Source organism: Platichthys flesus, chromosome 7 (genome assembly GCF_949316205.1).
Source record: "Platichthys flesus chromosome 7, fPlaFle2.1, whole genome shotgun sequence".
Classification (NCBI taxonomy): domain Eukaryota; kingdom Metazoa; phylum Chordata; class Actinopteri; order Pleuronectiformes; family Pleuronectidae; genus Platichthys; species Platichthys flesus.
Window position 1 is genome coordinate 20,216,149 of NC_084951.1, and position 19,058 is coordinate 20,235,206.

The 19,058-nt window shown below is 41.9% G+C and overlaps 1 protein-coding gene and 1 pseudogene across 1 annotated transcript; one reads left to right on the forward strand and one right to left on the reverse strand.

Moving 5' to 3' along the window:
* Positions 1-109: 109 nt before the first annotated feature.
* On the reverse strand, positions 110-14,916 carry LOC133957124 (intraflagellar transport protein 122 homolog; annotated as a pseudogene).
* A 2,489-nt stretch (positions 14,917-17,405) lies between these two features.
* LOC133957282 (uncharacterized) lies at positions 17,406-19,057 on the forward strand. Its single transcript, XM_062392779.1, has 6 exons — positions 17,406-17,526; positions 17,614-17,744; positions 17,821-17,948; positions 18,067-18,126; positions 18,251-18,440; positions 18,663-19,057. The coding sequence occupies exons 1-6, from the start codon at positions 17,517-17,519 to the stop codon at positions 18,771-18,773; spliced, it is 630 nt and encodes a 209-aa protein (XP_062248763.1). The 5' UTR covers positions 17,406-17,516; the 3' UTR covers positions 18,774-19,057.
* The last annotated feature ends 1 nt before the right edge of the window (position 19,058 follows it).

Genomic DNA, 19,058 nt, shown 5'->3' on the forward strand with positions numbered 1-19,058 from the left:
AAGCATTACAGAAGGAAACTCTCGAAATAGCAGTGCACTATGTCAAGCATTTTCAGAGTAATTGGTTACAGCTATGGTTATTCATACCCCACCAGCACTGTCATGTGCATCAATGCATCATCAGAGTGAGATGAGAGGAGGGAGTAGGAGGACGGCGAAGAGGGAACCAGGCTCTGTGATTCAAAGATTTAGAGTGGACACACTACAAATGACATTTTTTGAGTAATCCTACTTATTTAGATCATGAAATCATAATCCCTCACCACTGCATAATGCAGAGCTCAACTTGTAAGTATAATCAGAATCAGTGGGACTATTATATTCACAACAAGATATAAATAGATAAAAACACAGATGAGTGCGAAACACAGGCTGGAACTGTCAGTTCATATAAATGGACAAAGTTAGGTAAAAAACATTGAAAGATTTGTTTTATAAGTAGAAAGCCAACCAGTGCAGTTTCTGTCATACATTTCACGTCCCTGTGACCTTTTGACCACTTTATTATAATCAGTTAATATTTAAGTCCAAGTGACAAATGATCAAAAGTTGAAGAGATTTCCAAGAGTCCAAAAACATGGCTTGTGAGACCACCGTGACCTTGAACTCTGACCTTTGGCTACCACAAGCCAATCAGTTAATCATTAGGTCAAAGTGAATGTTTGTGTTAAATGTGAAAGGACTCCTTCCAGGTGTTCCAGAGATAGCACGTTCACAAGGCAAAAAATGTGCTTTGTGAGGTCACAGTGACCTTTGACCACCAAAATCGACTCTGCGACAGCACGGGCAGCCGTTGTGCTGAATCACCAGGGACTCATAATCCTCACGATGAAACATCTACGAGGAAACACACGGAAAATAACAATACAGCACAAAAGATCTGAAGAAGGAAATGTTGACCAAGCAACATGACAGAAAAACCTAAAACCATAAACTGCACCTTGAAGCAGGTGGGGCACATGGTGACGCTCCCATCTGGCAGCAGGGAGCGGAAGTATTCCCACTTGAGCGGCCTGGGCCAGCGTTTGATCAGGACGTCCCTCCTGCTCATGGAGCGCAGCGCTGAGCGACTCACCTTGATGGGGACAAAGCTCGAGCCCCGAAGCTGATTGGACACACATAAACACATCCTTGTTTTAATATGGACGAGACCTTTCACCTTGTCCAGCTGGTGGAATATTAATCCCCTCGTCTGTTCTGTCCTTTCTTACCTCAAAGCTCGCTTTGGGAGTGAATGGGACGTCCTTTGCTTCATCTGCAGCCTCATTCAGCCTTAAATACTGCAGCTCTGATTGGTGTTGTTAAAGAACAAATAGCCCCGAGCAAATTAAACATTTCACTCAATACAACAACATTTTTTTTATACTTATACATATTTTCAGTAATTATACATTTTCAACACAGGTAAAATCTCCTTACAAGATTATTCCTCAGAGACTCTTCTCAGAGTGAGAGTGTTCAACCTGTCAATCAGTCATGCCTGTCAGTCACGCCGTGGCTCCGGGAGAACGGGGCAGACCTCAGTGCCCTTGAGTGTCTGCCGGCTAATGCAGGTTAATCCCTGCACTAGGGGCTGTGGCTGCGGCTCTCAGAGGGTTAGTGTCATTAAGATGAGACAGGAGAGCCTCGCTAACCCTATTAGCTCAAGAGCTAAGATGACTTAGCACTGACAGCTTACCCACCAGCCCAGAATCGAGGCCAATGCAGACTAAACAGCTTCTTAGAACTGTCACAAGGCAAATGAGAGTCACATGCTTCATTCTGAACAGATCTGCAGTGTGTCAGGGCCGAGGTACACACACTCTGGTCCCGCAGAGTTCCTACAAGGCCTGTGAATCATCTGTTACTTTGTATGTATTTATGTTACAGCAGTGGTCAAAGGATACCATTGTCCATATCTTCATCACTGATGTCTTCTTCTGGGTAGAACTGGACGAGGGGCAGCACCTCTGTACACATTAGAGAGACCCTTTAGAAATATTGTATATATACATATATATATATGTTTGACATATATTAACATGTCACTGACCATATGAAGAAGCTGAGTAGATGAAAGGCTGCTTGCAGTAGATGCAGACACTCCCCTGGTTGTTGAGCAGGGGGTTGTTTGAAGGAGCAGCGGTAGCACATCATGGTTTTACAGACGTCCTGCTATAAATACATAAAGTTTTGACTGACAGAAGAATGCAGGGAGACAAAATAGCTCTAATATTCAAAGAGTAGTTTAAGTGCAGCGTGTACATCCAGCTCTAACACACACCTTGATGTTATTAAAGGGTTTGCTGTGAAGTTTGAGACTGCCCATCTCTATGGAGTCCCGGAGGTGAGAAGGAATGTACAACTCCCGGAGCTCCTCATAACAATACCTGGCAAATTCATATGCTCCCAGTTTTTCACTCTGCTTCGCCAGTGCATACAAGATGCTACTAATGATAAAGTCAAGGGACATTTTGGAGGCTGAAGGGTTGGCACAGGGAAAGGCATTTTCCATATCTAATTCATATCGAGTTATTTTCTATGTGGAAAAAATCTCAATGAGGAGAACAATACGCTAATCCAGCAACACTTTTTTTTTTGTGTGTGTGTTTGCATGTGCTTACACAAGGCTGTGTTTTTTTGTTTGGGGTTCAGGGAATTGTCCTCTACTTGTATTTATATAGAAAGAGATGTTAGGAAAGCAGCTCTGACAGCGGCTGTGACCGGACAATGAGTTGCAGCTGTAGCAGCTCTACACTGGCACTCCTCCATCACCTAAAACGTAACACTACTCCAATCAGCTGCTCTCCAACACCTCCCACACTGTTCTGTTCCACAGTCGGGTCTGTTAATAAATACATGGCCTCCAATTGTTTACTGCAGCTTTTAAATGGCCGTGTGTTTAATTATTTAAACTAAGTCCAGTGCAGATCGGCTGAGTCTATAAATCTAAGTTCAAAGTCTTTCAGTGTGGCCAGATTCTCAGCCTGGTTTCCTCCGTAAAGGCTGGGCTTTCCTTCCTCATACCACTGTGAGAGACTCCATGGATTTGTCTGTGTGGCTGTGCTTGGCATTGTGTGTATTTTTTTAATCAAAATATATTATTTAGTGTGTTTGTGTAGGCACACATATGCACAGAGTTCAGTAATCAGGGCATTTGTTTAAATAACAGAGAATGTGCCACTTGCTGGCATCGTATCCTCCAATCCATGATCACCCATTTTCTTTCTCTCAGCAGCAGCATGGTTTCAGCTGTGGTGCCAATTCAGTTTGCTCCCTTCCTCTTTCTCTGTTTCACCACTTGCTCCACAGTCCTATATTCTGAACATATTTGCTCAAGATCTTTTACAGTGTTAGAACTACATTCTCATATGGAAGGATACACTTCAGAGATGCCTCGTGGTTTGATCTTGGTGAGGTTGTTCAGGAGGAACCTGCAGATGTTGAAGAGCGTCTCTGGCATGTGGGAGCTGAAGGGCTCATCCTGAAGATGAAGATGAAGAGATTTGAAAAGAATATAAAACATTCATTATATTTCACACTATCATTCACTAACAGCCCTTTATTCTAAGGGTAGATGGTTTAAATCTATAGTGCCTGCCCTGGAGAGTGAAAGTGAGATACAGAAGTTTCCTGCTCTGGTCTGGATCACAGCGATGCGTCTGTATTTCAGGGCTGTGACCAGATCCCAGCAGAAAGCTGCAACAACAAACTGAGGACACTGAGACTGGCCAGGTCCCCATGTAGAGCTCATGACCAGGCTTCGCTTGTTTATAAGTAGGTTAGGGCTTAAAGACGACTATTGATGAGGTCATCATCATGATCAATCAAGCAGCTAGTTACCATGGTAGAACGGGGTCAGGGAGATTTCAGGACATGAACTGCTTTTACTGTGACATAAAAGGCTTATCTATCATAACTACTGTATTTCTTGTCAGTCAGATTTTAAGTAGAACCTTAAAAATCGAATAATGGCAGCACTGAAGTCATTCATGTTGATTAAATCCCTATTCAGTGCTCTGCAGCTGAACTTAACACCCTTCACTTTTTACCAGGCTCTGTGCGTATCTTAATTTTCCCTGAGTCTCTTTTGTTGGATGGAAATAATCTCGGAGAACCAGTCCTCCTTCTTGTCAAAGTCACAGGGGTCGGAAAGAATTTGAGAACAAACTGGCCAGAAATCCAACGAATTTCGAACAAATTTTAGAACTGGAATGTCTTTGTAACCAAACAGATATAACTGCATATTAGACACTATTTTCCGGGCGAAGCAGTTTCAATCTGACGGCCAATCAAGTGGATGCCCTGTGATTTCAAACCCTCCTCCGTTTTTTTTTGTGGTCTATTCTCTCCAAGATTAAGTTTGACAAAGTCTGATGCTCTCACCATGTAATGCTGAATAGAGCGATAGACGTGGTAGAGTTCAGCCAGATGCTGAAAATGCTGAAACTTCTTCAGCATCTCATCCCTCTGCTTTTCATCCGCTGCTTCAAACAAACAGAGAAACTACAAAAATGGATTAATACAGAACAATAAATACATCAAAGATGGTGTATCAGTGCATTGAGGACATCTCTTACCTCTGGCGATGTCCAGACACTGCATGGACATCATCCAGTAGTAGTACCCAGCGTCATTGAACCTGCTCTCCCGAACTGCATTGTGGTTAAGCTGCTCCAGGACTTTCACCGCTTCATTATGCCCGCCCGCCTTGTGGAATGCTAGAATGACAGAATCAAAGTGGTGATGGATAGATTGTTATTATTGTTATTATTGTTAATGACCTTGGGAAACTGTCAGTGGTGGATTTTAAGTGGTGGTCCAAGCACCTGGTTTAACTTTTCACTTGATGTGATTTCTTTTGGTGATAAAGGACAAAGAAAGTGCTCTTTGCTTTGATTATTCTGCAGTGTTAACAAACACACACAATGTTACCAAGATCAATTTGAACTTAATGAATACAAGTGTTCCTAATATTTCACACAACTAAAATAAGTCTTTTCCAAACAGGGAGGCTCCTCAAACCACAAATCAATTTGACTCTAAATCTTGAATAAACATTAGCGCTATTCTTCGTGATCCTATCAAAGGGTAGTTAGAGGCAGCTTCAGGGAGTCAAAACCAGGAGAACCATGGTCTGATAACCAGTGGGGGTCAGGGTGTATTAGTGGCAAATATTTATCAGTCTAAAACACACATTCAGCTGCTGTTGGTTAATGTTAGAAAGGTAAAGATCCCAAACAAATACAATTCTCCACAGCTCATAGTGAGGACGCAAAAGAAAAATCTGCTCAATCAAATCTATGGCATGATGTTGACAAATGTCTGTTTTTCATTCACAGTTGTGAATAACTTATAATAACTTATTCAATCAATTAGAACAATTGGAGCGATGAAATTAGGAGCATGGTTAAACTTTAAATGAAAAGTCCAGCAGAGACTCAAACTGAATCCTCTGGGGTTCTGAATCCCATTTTGGGACAAATGAGCTTCATATTGAACCCACAAAAAATGTCCCCAACCAATTCGGTCTTCTGTTAAACAGACAGTAAACAGAATTTTAGACAATCCTGCATCAGCACCAAACTAAAAACACACACAATCAGCAGAATGCACGACCATGAACGAGCTCCAGAACAATCAGGCCTGTTCAGTCATGTAATCTGTGTCGAGGAAATACGCCTGCTGAGATCATAATTATAAATCTATGAGATGATTATAACTATGGTTACAGTTGGTAATCATCATCAGAGCTGCTTGTAGTACTGGTGATTAGAGGCAAGCATGCATGTCTCTCAGCTAGCCCGACCCTGTTGTGCTCTGCTCAAGCAAAGAGGATCATGTTTTACAGTGGATACAGAGAATCTTAAGGAAGCAGTGAAAAAGGTAGGCCCCCCGGAGCAGCCAGAGTTTTATCACTTCCATATGTTAACACTGGGAGCAAGATTGTGAAAAGTGGGACCATGGATTTCTTTTTTTTAAACAAAAATGGGGCAAAGACAAATTTCTGCCCTGACCAAGATGGTCAATAATGGATTTTCTTGGAGTCAGTAGGGGCTGAGTGGATCAACACACTGTCGGCAACTTTACAATAATAATTTTACCCGAAAGAGGAACAGATAATGAAAGCAAGCGACAGGGAGGCCAAAAATGGCCACACGAGATTTTCCTCATTGCTTTTGTGTGTGCTGGAAAACATGTTGATATTGTGGTTGCCCCAAATAAATCAATGGATCAGATCAAATCCCTGAGATGTATCTTGATACGAGGTCTGAACAGGACCATAGTGATGCAAACTCACCTTCCTGTGACCCCTCGATACGACCATTCTCAGTCAACCACTCAGCATAAGACAGAAAGACGTCACTTTTGAACTGGGGGTGATTCTCCACCAGTGAGAAGGCCTGAGGAGAGGGCAGTGGGAGAAAAGGGACAAACAAGATATCAATATTTATTCAGAGAAACACACATTTCTTCCTATTGTAGCTACTTGTTAAGAACAGAAAAGTGTGTGTCCCAAGTTGATTTGATACTGAACTTGAACTACAACTCTGTGCTGAAATAAAAGGGGAAAAGGAGCTGTGGACATATATTTTCATAATGACTGATTGACCTGACTGTTCTGTGACAAACCAAGAAACACACACAAGTAGAATAGTAATAGAGAGAAAGAGCTTGTGTGTCTCCCAGCCCTTTGAGCCCAAAATCATTTTTTGTTTTAAAACAAAGAGTACATGCTGTGAATAGCTTCCATATGTGCAGCAGACTGTTTGTGATTCTCGCTCTAAAAATCATCGTGGATTCAGAGAAACACAAAGCTGGATGATTAGCTCTGGATCGTGTGCATGGTTTCAGTTTGTCTGTATAAGGCAGCTGCATTATCTTACTGTTTGCATTCCGATGTGGTTCCTTCAACAAATTCACTTTACTTTTCTGGAAAGCCCTTAGAAAACTAAAGAAACCGCGACACTTAAGTGGTTCACATTGTGGTTTATGACACATACTTCTGAGTACCACAGCAGATAATTTATCACAGTCCTGTATGGTTCACATTATATTCATGTGTGATCAGGACAATGCAATAAGTCATGATGTCCTGTGTCCCTGCTGTGTTGCTAAATGTGTCTCACCTCTTCCCAGTGCCGGGTTTCCACATGCAGGTGCATCAGAGCCTGCAAGTCTCCCATCTTGGAATAGATCTCCGAGGCATAGCCATGGTGCTTCAGCTTCTTGAAGTAGAGTGCACATTTTCCCAGTGGCTCGCGCTCAGCCTCGTTCAACTTACGAGCCAGATCGATCAGCCTGGATGAGTGGAGAGAGGAATGAGTTCTCACAGAGAGGACGTGTGAAGAGGTACCACCAAATGGGGATCTGCAGTATCAGACTTTGCTCACGACCCCCCAAAATATGTAAAACTGTCAGGGTCACAATCTGATTCTGATGGTTGAAGAGTCCTGACTGTGTTCAGCTGCAGTGTCTAATGTGGGCTTTTAATAGAAAGGTAATCATAGCTGTCATAGCTTTCCCTTAGCATGTCAAATGCACCTTTCAGTACTGATTAGGTCAGATTCATTTGGACATAAGGTGGACATCTCAGGTTAGTAAAGGTTACACAGGAATCACAGTGTATGTTCATGTAGAGGACTGATTGAAAAAGTTTTATGCAGTGATTGACACCTACATGTCTGCACAGCCATGCTCGCCGATGATGTCAATGGCTTTTAGATTCTCTCCAGCTGAGAGGTACATCTCTGCTACAGCCCGAGGCTCCTTCCTGCTCTCAGCCCAGTCTGGCTGCTTGGTCATCAGGATCCCAGTGTCCATTTCTTTGACAAACTCCTAAAAAAAAGAAAACTACACTTTCATAGAGAACTTAAAAACCTCATTAGGAGTGAAAACAAGTGAGCGAGGCCGACAGTTATTATCGCAATTAGAACACTAATGGTAACTGGGATGGAGAGCAGGAGAAGTACGGTTTAAGAAAAAACATCACAAGGGTTACACCTTTCTCTCCGATGCACCTTCCCTCTGAAACGAAATATAAACATAAATATACAGCAGCCCCATCAAAAACAAATACAACCTGATATATAAGCTTAGAGAAATACACATGAACAAGATGTGGATATGTCCACTGCTCCAGCAAATTGATGGTAATGCTGTTGATCAAAGTGTTCCTCCACATGTAAACATAATAAAGCCTGAATGTGTCTCCACTCAAACTGACCCCCTCATCAAAGTGCTCATGTCGCCTTGTTTCTCTCCATTTGTGCTTCGTTTCCAACCATGGTTGTGTGTCCAAGTTATTGTTGTGTTGACCAGGAATATGTGTGTAAAAGCCCAGTGTGTGTGCACTGATCAGTTGATGCATGTGGAGATTGAAGTGATATATGAGGAGATGAAAGACAGATGGTAAAGGGTGCGTTTGAACACAACACAGGGCCCCGACTTGGCATCACTGCACGTAATGAAGAAAAACACATGTTCTACATCCCTCAAAACATGCAATGCTTTCCATTTCCAGGTCTTTTTTTTTTTTTTAAAGGTATGCTGTACATGTGAACGTGCATTGTTGTCAATCTTTGATCTCATCACCCAGGCATATTCAAACATACAAAGGTTAGTGTACATGCTCAGGGCTCTCTCTTGTGGTACAAGCAAATACCATGATATTAAATATTTGCCTGCAACTGGCATTTCTACATTAGGACCACATTTATCACTGTCTTTGTCCTCAAACTAGGACAGGCTGACAAAATACTACACACCTGAGGTACCTCCACTTCTAACAAAGAATGGTCATGGAGGCAGAGGATCTTCGAGCCATTGTAGCCAACCACAAAACCCTGCATCTTCTGCTGTTGTACTGGGAAACCAATGGTCTTGATATTAAGGTAGCCATTGTCGGAGAAGCACAACATGTCTTCACACTGGGTGTTCCAAGCCACACTGTTAGCATTAGGCGCCTACATGGAAGAGAGAGGAGATGTGGTGAAAATGGCCAAGATGTGATTGTGGACCAGGCAAGAGCTGACAAAAAAATGTAACTGTTTTATGTATTTTAAGTTCGGCTCCTCAGTCATACATGTAACGCTCTGTCAGCTGACCTGAAAAAGCAGTTCTTTACTGTTGATGTCGTAGACCAGCAGAGTGTTGTGCTCGTCCACCACAGCCAGTTTTTTGCGGGAGGCGCTCATGTCCAGGCAGCTCACTGAAGTGGACAGCTTCAGCAGCGTGATGGGAAGCTGATCGTCAAGAACTATCTTCAGGATCTGCATGAGAAAAAAAGCGGCAGAACAAGATCGGTCAACAGAATTTGGGTAGAAATTATAGTTTACTAGAACGTTATAAAGAGCTTCTTCAGAAGAAACGTGTTTCATATTCAAATTCCTAGACCGCAGGCTTGTGAGCATGAGATCCATTTCTAAGTCATCTTCTGTCATCTAAAGTACTTAATGTGTGTAATATACTCACAGCTCCATTCTTCAGCCCAACTAATAGACCCTCTCTGCCTGGAGGATCACCGATAACTTTGATGTAGCCAATTAGGGACTCCATCACCCATTCTTTCTCCCTGAAACTGGTGAAGGACAGACACTGGAGCCGCTTCTCCTGCATGAGAGCAAAATAGGGGAAAAGTGAGATCACAGCTACATACACATGAAACTGCGACTGGGTCTGTATGACCAAATGATTCTGTTTTATCATTTCACAGTCTCGACCCTAAATGTTCAAACAAACTTGTAAATTTCTAACAAATCTTAGAACAGAGCAAAGTATGGTTCGACACCATAGAGCAACGCTACAGTGATAAACAACGATTTGATCTGACAGACATGCACAGCCCAAATGAGCACAGCCCAGTTTTATGGTCTAAAAGTTGTGCTCATGAAACATGAGCATGTGTGTTACAGGGAGATCTTAAGACACCTCTGTCCCACACAGTCCTCTGTGTTACAGCGGCTCCTCCCTACCAGCCTCTGTCAAACACACAGAGACAAGAAGCAGAGAGGAACCAGAGAGACGCCCAGACTGTGGACGTTCCCAATCATTCAATTGTCAAATTTGCTCTGTTTTTAAGAGGGTTAGCAAAGGCAAACTAGGAAGACACATGTGGACAAACAGCTATTTCATTACATTATCGTTTTTCTCCAGGCAATCTGGCAAGTAGTATACTTGGCCTGACAAACATAACTGTAAGAAAGCGATTCATCTGATGGAAAGACCCAAAACACAAACAGAATCTGGTTGTTGACTCAACTTCGTGGTTAAAACGAAAAAAAAATATATGATCAAGGAAGTTGTATCTGCTAATCTGACTAACCTGAGACAGGATGATGTGCTCGGAGCAGACTGCCATTAAGTTGCATATAGGCTCCGTGGAAATGTTTTTCCTGATGCGGTAGTGCATGTCTGAGGAGTCATCTGAATAGAGCTCATAGAGGACGATCTTCTCAGGTAGCTGGATGGCGAGGAGGCTTCTGTGGATGGCGATCTTCTTCACCAGCTTTTGGCACTTGATCCTCACTGGGTAAATAAAGGAGATGAAAGAGAGAGTGGGCATTTCAGATGGGATGAGGGTGCTTTAACTCTGTCATCAGAATTCTCTCCACAAACAGCAGACTGTCTGCCCTCACGAAAAGGTAATTAATAGACTGTTGCTATGAACCAACTGGCTGATAACAGGGAATTAATATCTAAATTTTAAAAATATTTTCAAATTCACAGAACACTTTCTCCCTCTATAAACTTTATCACATTACAGACTATGATGCATCAAGACACATACAGCTTATTATTTGCTGTGGCATTTAAATAACATTATCTGGTAGTGACATAGATACATAAATGGAAAGAACAGTGTCATCAAGACTACAAAAACCACTATATAAATAGAGACCATAATTGTCTCTGTCCTTATAACTTTTATTCTTTTTGTTTATTTGTATCTAATTGTACACATACATTTATTATCATTAATATTCATATTTTTATTATGATTATTATAGTGTACCTTTTTTTTCTGTGATGAGGTGCTGGACAATGACATTGGTCCTACCATCTCTATAAGCATAGAGATCCTTGTAGAGGCCGTAAACTGTACTGGAGATAAGTTGGTAGCAGGCAATGGTTCCATCCTGGCAGCCCAACACCTACAGAAGAGAAATATAAAGTAGCACTACATCCTATTAACACCTCTAAGAAAAGACTGACGGTGGGAAAAGCATTTACATCAAAGATCGGAGACAATCTGCCAACAACCAATTCTCGCTTGTATGCCTCCTCACTTTCACTTAAATGTAGTGAAAAGAGAATATTTGAAGGTGTTACTGTAAAATCAACTGAGGTTTGTATCGGCGCAGCTAAAGAAGGGCTGTGTTATCAGGACAAATGCAGAATGACAATCTGAAAGTTAGATCGGAGCTTTATCAGTGTCACTCATTACATTCTTCTTCCTCCTCTCTCACAATGACACAAACTATTATTCAAGGGTTGGATAACTTCTCTACACATATGGTTTCACAAGCTGAAGACCTACAACAAAGTTGGAGTCAGGCTTCATCCGGCACGTCAACACCCAGGAATTGAACTCCCCGATGGTGCTGAGTCGCACTCCATCTTTAGTATAGAGGGAGGCCTGTTTATCAGAACCACCCATGACCATGTATTCACCGTCAGAGGAGTAGGTGACGCAACACGAGTCATAGTTGAGCGTCCTGTCTTTTCCAATCTGAAAGAGAATATGGACAATAAACCAAAAATGAATCAAGTATATTTATTGCTCTGGGGCCTGGGCCAACACACATCAAACTGCACAGAACACTCAACCACTCCTTTGAGTGTAAGATGAAAAGATAGACAAAAAGAAAGTCTTCCTCTGGTTTAAATAGGCCCTATTGTATTAATGCTACATTTGCACAACATCATATGAGTTCCACAGCTCTGTGCATCTGTTTCTTCTCACTCTAGTAAAAAAAAAGTGCCTGACAATTCATAGTATTTTCTTTCACTGTGAACAATTCCTGGTGTTGTAATCAAAACAAAATGTTCACTTACATAGATAAGTAGGCCGATGATGATATATATGAGCCTAAGGCATAGTGGCAGTGTAAAGAACAGTGCATATTTGTCTATAATTATGTTACAGCCCACAGGGAATGTAAGATAGTGAGGGGGCCATTAAAGCATAGCAGGATCCCTTCCAACGTACAGTTATGGTTTCAATCTACTCCGACAGTCTTATTACAACAGGAAGCATAAATCTAAACTCAGTAAGTGTTTCCAATGTTTGGGATGGATAGAAGGACTTGAAGAATTATTGTTCCTTGTGGCTATAGCAAGTGATAGCATATATGATGGACTCACAGCATTAAAAAAAAGTATTTATCCTTCTGTGATCCCATGTAATGAGACCATTAATCATCTAATCCTTTGTGAAGACTTGTGATATTCACCTGTTTTCCACTGAGCTGATAGAAGGAGAGTGTCTGACCCCAGTCTGCCACAGCCAGTGTGTAATTGTGCTGGTCCCTGTGTAGACACAACTAAATTACTTCAGTTGTCGTTACTCATTGTCAACATATTGTACAAAATAGGCTTTAGTTGTTCAGATAATGAAGACAGTGTTAATGAAAGCATAGCGCACCACCCTCCCTATTTATATGACTTATATGGCCCATATGACATAAGAACAAGCCCTTTCCTCTCTCTCATAATGGAAAGATTTATTATGTTATTCTGCATGCCAGACAAATTATTTTAGTTACGTCCATTATTATTATAACCAGAAAGTCTATGTATTTATCCACCTAAGCCCTTGTGCTCAGAAAAATGTAGGCTCTCAAAACATCCGTTAGCAAGACACCGAAACCCTGATGACCAATCATATTTCCTGTAGCTAATTGATAATAATATATCTGATGCATCTTGTCATTGTGTCTCATCACTGCCATCTTCACCCCTGCACCTTCATCATCCTTCATCTTACTGTCTGAGCTACTCTCTTAAATAATACCATTAACTTCGCTCCTGGCTTTGGGTCTAAACCATCATGAGACTGAAACAATCCCACCGCTCCCTGGTTGACCACTGCCACCTGCTGGCCCCATAGGAGTTATTCATTAAAAGTGCAACTTCAGCAAACCAAAAGGTAACTCTTGGTGAGGTGCATAGATGATGGAAAAGGTTGTGGTGCAGAGTGAGGGATAAGATTTTAATGAATTATTGGAGATATGCTATCAGCCTATTTTTCTACTAACTTCGAAGGGTCCCAGGCTACAGACCAGATGGGAGAGGAGGAGCCTCCCAGACGCTCTATCTTAACCTTCTCCTCTCCATTATTGTTTCCTACGCTCACGACTCCATTCATCATTCCAAGGGCAAGGTACTGACCATCGTTTGTCCACCTGCAATCAAATGAAACCCCTCAACATAACCTTCTATCATGTGACATGTGTTTCTGGTTGTAGCCAGGCTTTACTTACGCACAACATGTTATTTTGCTGCAGACTTTATATTTCGTCACCGATGTTTGCTGTGGTGACCATATACCTAAAGATATATAGAATGTTTTCACGTGATTAGTGTTCCATGAAGGGCCTTCTATTTCTGTTTCATAGTTTATTATTTGAAAGACTTCACTCACCAAATTCACCAGAAGAGCAGGAGGCAAGTTGGTGAGTGACAGGGTTGAAGGCAACACACTGGACAGTGCTACTGTGACTACAGATAGCGCCATTAAAAAGATACATCAGTACACTGCAAAACATGCATTAAGACAATAGCTGATGAGAAAAAATGACACATACCCATATTTGAAAGAACTCTCCAGGTCAGATGTCCAGATGATGACACTATTGTCTGCTGACCCAGATGCAAACATTTCACCTGCAGAGGAATGCAGATTACTTAACACAACGAGGCAAACTGTCATCTGCAACATGGGCTCTATAAATAAAATTTGATTTGATTACGGTAATGACCTTGATAAAAGAATGATAAAGGAAATATGTATGAATGGAAACCAGTACCATCTATGGAATAAGCCACACAGTACACGTTGTCCTGGTGTCCCTTTAAAGACCTTATTATGTTTCTATCTGGATCACAAACCTGAAATGTTTGAATCAATCAATAACCAACCGATCAATTCAGTGTAATTATAAAGCATATTTTCTATAGATATGTGACTATGTGAAACAAGAAAACCATACATGGACATCGGGTCCTGCAGCAAAGACGAGTTGGCTGCCATCTGGTTTGAAGGCAACGTCATGAACACTGCAAAAAAAAAAAGAAGTAAACAGACAACTGAGAAGTTGATCAACAAAATTCAATAGTGTGCAGCCACAACCTAGTCCTGACTGTTACCAAGCGCTAGCTAGCTAAACATTAGCATAAACCCCAAGCTGATGAATCATATTTTAAAGAAAATGTATCATTCTATCGCTGTGAATTGGCACCGGCCAACCCAGGATTTGAACCTGAAGTCCCAGCGCAGCACTGGCATTGAATAAACCAACCAGTGCAGTTTCCCGTGTACCTATTTCTACATACTTTTGACCAGATTTCCAGACCTTTGACTACTGAACTATATTGTCCTAATCTTTGAGGCCAAGGGACAGCTGATTAAAAATTTGATGAAATTCCCTAAAGCTGGGGTCAAAGTATCACATTCAACAGGCCAAAAAACAAGTTTTTGGAGGCCCCCTTGACCTTTAAGGTCTACCTTATTATGTTATGATTTGGCACTGAATTGAATACCTTTTATTTTAGTTAATTTATTTTCTGCCACGGATTTTTGTGAAGCACTTTGTAACCTTGTGTAGATAAGTGCTATACTAATAAAGTTGTTATTATTATTAATTTTATTAGTATTAGTATCAAGACTTACCAATGTTCAGGAAATGTATTTTGCCAAAGCAGAACAGCTCTCATTTCAGAGTTAAATCAAAACGTGCTGATACACTGATGTGACTTATGACCTACTAATGGTCGATAGGTTCGTGGTTTCTCTCACTGAATATGCGGTGACACCAGAAAATGCGGTAGGAATCCAAAGCTTCTTCTGCTTACTGCGATTTACTGGCGGGACTGATGCATGAGTTATCATTGGCCAAAGGAGTAGAGGTGTCGGCATGTATCGAAATATCAAAGGTTTGCGTCACATAGCGATGCGATGTGGTGACGTCACCAAGAAGTAGGAGGCCGAGGAGGAGGAGAAGGAGAAGAAGAAGGAGAAGGAGGAGGAGGAGGAGAAGAAGAAGAAAAAAAGAAGGAGGACGAGGAGTAAATACATAATTGCTACCGTATTTGGACAAGGGTCTGAATTCTGACCTCTCAACCCGAGGAACACACCCCCCCTTCACCGCCGCTGACCACCGCGAGCGCCCCGCTGCGCTGAGAATTAGCTGCTAACAGCTAGCCCTACCTCCCAGGTGAAGCCAGCGGTGCACATGTCCACACCGTTCATGTGAGTTGTAAGAAATCAAATTCGCCGGCGTTTCTCCGCTGAACTGTAAGTATGAAACTGGAGAATGAAGAATAGTTGAGGCCTGTGTGTGTATAAGTTTAATAAATTAAACCCCTTAATGTTACCGGGTTGAGGTTATTTGTACTACGCTGGTCTCCAGTTCACTTTATGGATGTTTTCAGTATATATCACACAGTCCATGTCTGTGTGCTGCAGGGGTCTGTGATGTTTGGACAGTGGTTGCGTTCAAAGAGTCACGTTGGCTAATGAACCTTCCTAATTTAGTGAAATGACCCGGAAATGTTTCAGCTCTCCTACATAATAACAGCTGTTCGAAATCAATGAGCTTCATTGGCTCCTCACTTATATCCTTTAGTATAGGAAACATCGAACCATCCTTTAAGAAAGGAAAGGAGAAAATACCAGCCCACAATTCTTTGGCACAACCTCAAAGTTGCACCTGCACAAAGGGTCAACAACGCACATACTATAAACTGATGTCTACTACAGTAATAACTACTTGAGTGCACTCTAATAATGATGGAAGGGGAACAATCTCCTGCAGGATAAAGAAATGAACTGAGAAACTCTGGCCTTAGAGGGCTCAGTCAGTTCAGAGCAGATAGACCTGGCATTCAATTTTCTCCAGTTCTGCTTTCATCACGTTTCTGACAGTGCAGGTTTCCTTTTAAAAAAGTAGCTCCCACACTTGCAAATATAGGTTGATATGACAGACAGCCTCCTCATTGCTGTTACCGTCCTCCAGGTAGACCTGAACCAGGGGAAGGAATCCATTAGAAACAAAGGGAGTCCTCTCTGGTAAATGCTACACACAGTGTGTCACCATATGATGGAGCTCCCTGCAGTTGATGCACACATTCCTCTGGTGGTTCCGCAGGGGGTTGATGGTGGAGCAGCGGTAGCACATCATGGCTCCAACATCCTGCAGTTAACACTGATACAAGAAGCCAGGGAGATAACAGCTCTAGTATTTAAAGAGAAGTTATGAACAATGTAGCTACCCTACTCTAGGGGTCCTGGAGCCTCCTAGGTTTTCACCAGTGCATACAATATGTTACTTATTATACCTGGATCATCAATGGTTCTGTGACAGTATGGGCTGCAGTTGTGCTGAAGCCTCCGGTGCTTGAAATCCTCACGAAGAACACACTGAAAATATTGTAGTGCAAAAGATCTAGAGAAAGAAATATTATCTGTGGAAGATGAGAAACATAACAGAAAAAAAAAGAAGTGTTGCTGAAAGAAAGACAGTGATGTTCACTCCAGAACAGCTGAGATATACAGTATATCCAAATACCAGATACAAGGACAATAACAAGGGCCAAAGCTGTATAAATACAAAACCAAAGTCTAAACACAAAAAGATTACCAGTCCAAATTCAACATCAACATTTCCGTTCAAAACACAAAGTTTAAACTCAAATCAAAAGTCTTGAAATTTCCATAGCAGTCTTTTCAGAAGTTAGGGGCAAAGTCTGTTTTCCAGGTCCTGATGGAGCCTGTATGGGGGTAATTATATTCATAGTATTATGATTTACCTAAATCAAATAATTATTAACACTCTAGACATATCACTGTCTGTACTTTCCACACGGCTTGTTTTAGAAGTTGAAATGATTCATGAGAGGAATCAGTCTTCTGACTGGTTATCCTGTGTCATCTGTTAACATGTGATGAGGTCTGGAGACGTCTCCTTACTGTCTCTGGTTACTCCATTGTCACAGGGTAATAATCTTCTTGTTGTGTGTGCACTGACCTTAAACTCAGCACACAGCAGCTTTCTCTTGGTCGGGGGGGGGGGGGGTGGGATGGGGGGAGTAACCTGATTCCCAAGGCAACTGTTGCCACTGCTAAACACTCAGTGAATGCACAGGCAGATTAAGGTTAATTCTCCAACTTGTACCAGTACAGTCATTTGGATCAGTGTTATGATCGAATGTGAACCGACCTGCAACTTTAGGAGGAAAATTAAATCCTGCAGGACAAAGACACAAAGACTGAACTTGTCTGGTGGACAAACAGAAGAGAAAGACTGGACAACAAAATGAAACTACGTAAGATAACTTTTCTATTTGTTGATTACAATAATGTTGGTAGTTAACAATCTGTGACTCTGGTTATGTCAATCTTCATTACCACAGCAGCCTTAGCTTCCACACCAGTGTGTATTCGTCATGACACAGCTGCGGTCCAGCAGGGTCGCTGCCTGGTGGTCACTCCCAAGACCTTTCCCATCATCTCAGACTCTTCCCGACTGTGGACAAGCACTCAGGTGAGATTCAGTGACAGTCTGTTCATTGTGTGACTGTCTCAAGATGAAACAAAACATCTATATATCTGATCCCTAGAGTTTTCCCAGACTGAATCCTTTACATCCACCTTTGGTCCATAAACGCATCGTCAGTCTGGAGACACCCGCTGTTCACCACCACAACCACCAGAGGACACTGATCATGCAGAGAAGAGAGCACCACAGGTAGGAGCAGCATCACTGTGATGTTTAACTGAGAATCAGTAAAAGAAGAAAAGTCACAGAGCTAATTCCATCTTGACTTTGCAGAGCTGAGTTTAATGTGTTGTCATTGATGTGTCAGGTATCATCAAGTGTGGAGAAAACCCTTTTATGGAAGCAGCAGTGAAAGAGAAGAATACAGGTGAACGTGTGGATACCTTCACTTCACAGGCTGTGTTGATGAGTCGTTTTATCCTTTAAACGTGTCCTGTATCACTTCTCATACTGCTATTTACTTTAGTGATGAGTCTGTCTTCCTCTGACAGGAGGGAGCTGCTGGAACAGTTAAAGAGGCAGATGGAGGAGAAACGTGTGGCCCTGAAACTGCAGCTGGTCGGTGGAGTGAAGGAGTCAGAGTATTTATGTGAAGTGGACCGTCTCGCCCTGTCCAGTGACAGAGAGCAAAGGATCCAGCACAGCAGAGCAATGACAGTGTTCAGAGACGAGAACAAGAAGGTACGCTTCCATTCATACATCCACTGCTAGTACTTTAATATTTAGGGAAATATCATCTATGTTTGTAAAATTTTGTGCCTGAAAGTAAGAAACAGTGTCCTGAAAAAGCTCCAACTTGCTGACTGCTCTCCGGATACAACAACATATGAAGGAAGAGAGTTGTGGTGTATTTCCTGTGTCATCTGTGTGTGTTTGTGTTCTTGTGCGTTTGTGTGTGTGCAGCTAATGGAGCAGAGCTGGAGGGACAGAGCACTAACACGCTCCCAGGAGATCCTGAAGGAGAGAGAGCTGCTCCGCCTCAACCCCATTAACTGGAGTGGAACACTGAAATAGGTTGAACCTCAACATCCTGGGTAACAGACTTCAGGCTTTGCTGTAGGACTTGGTTCGGCAAGGGTGTCAGATGACATTGAAAAATAACATACTGTATATAGTTCATGTAATTAGTGCTGTGATAGTCACTGATGGAACTTAAAGGGACATTTGGAGCATTAGAATGTCACTGTATTTCCAGTTATACTTTATACCAGTTATTTTAGGGTATGGTAAAAATCTAAACATAGAACTGACACAATTTATAATGTTGCTTCTGTTACATTGTCAGACTTGTTTTTAAAG